At 55.7% G+C, this 523-nt stretch overlaps 1 protein-coding gene across 1 annotated transcript in view; it reads left to right on the forward strand.

The window, feature by feature from the left end:
• EMH_0075440 (uncharacterized protein) overlaps nucleotides 1-523 on the forward strand; it is a gene marked incomplete at both ends in the record, with an annotated part of 3331 nt that overhangs the window by 275 nt on the left and 2533 nt on the right. The window contains one exon of the mRNA XM_013499598.1: nucleotides 232-342. Within this exon, the coding sequence (XP_013355052.1) occupies nucleotides 232-342 (111 nt within the window). The remainder of the gene's footprint in view (nucleotides 1-231; nucleotides 343-523) is intronic.

Genomic DNA, 523 nt, shown 5'->3' on the forward strand with positions numbered 1-523 from the left:
TTGTTGCTGCTGCTGCTGCTGCTACTGCTGCTGATTTTGCGGTTGCGGATGCTTCTCTTCGTGCTGCTGCTGCAGCTTCTGCTGCTGCTGCTGTTGCTGCCTGGGTGCACACTGAGGGCTTTTGCTGCAGCATCAGTAGCAGATTTACAATGCTCCCTGCTACAGTTGCTGTTATGCTGCTGCTGTTGCTGCTGCTTGCTGCTGCTGCTGCTGCTGCTGCTGCTGCTGCAGTCAGCTCAGGTGGATGTGCTGCGACGGGGCTACGAGGAGCTGCGGCAGCAGCTGCAGCAGCAAACGGAGAAGGTGCAGGCGCTGCAGCAAGACTCTCTGCTGCTAGAAAAGGTCAGATATTGTCTCCCGCTGCTGCTGCTGCTGCTGCTGTTGCTGCTGCNGACTCTCTGCTGCTAGAAAAGGTCAGATATTGTCTCCCGCTGCTGCTGCTGCTGCTGCTGTTTTTTTTTTTGCTACCAAACAGCAGCAGCAGCAGCAGCAGCAGCAGCAGCAATGCAATAAAACTTCTGCT

This window comes from Eimeria mitis, genomic scaffold (genome assembly GCF_000499745.2).
Source record: "Eimeria mitis Houghton genomic scaffold, Emh_scaff4480, whole genome shotgun sequence".
NCBI lineage: Eukaryota > Apicomplexa > Conoidasida > Eucoccidiorida > Eimeriidae > Eimeria > Eimeria mitis.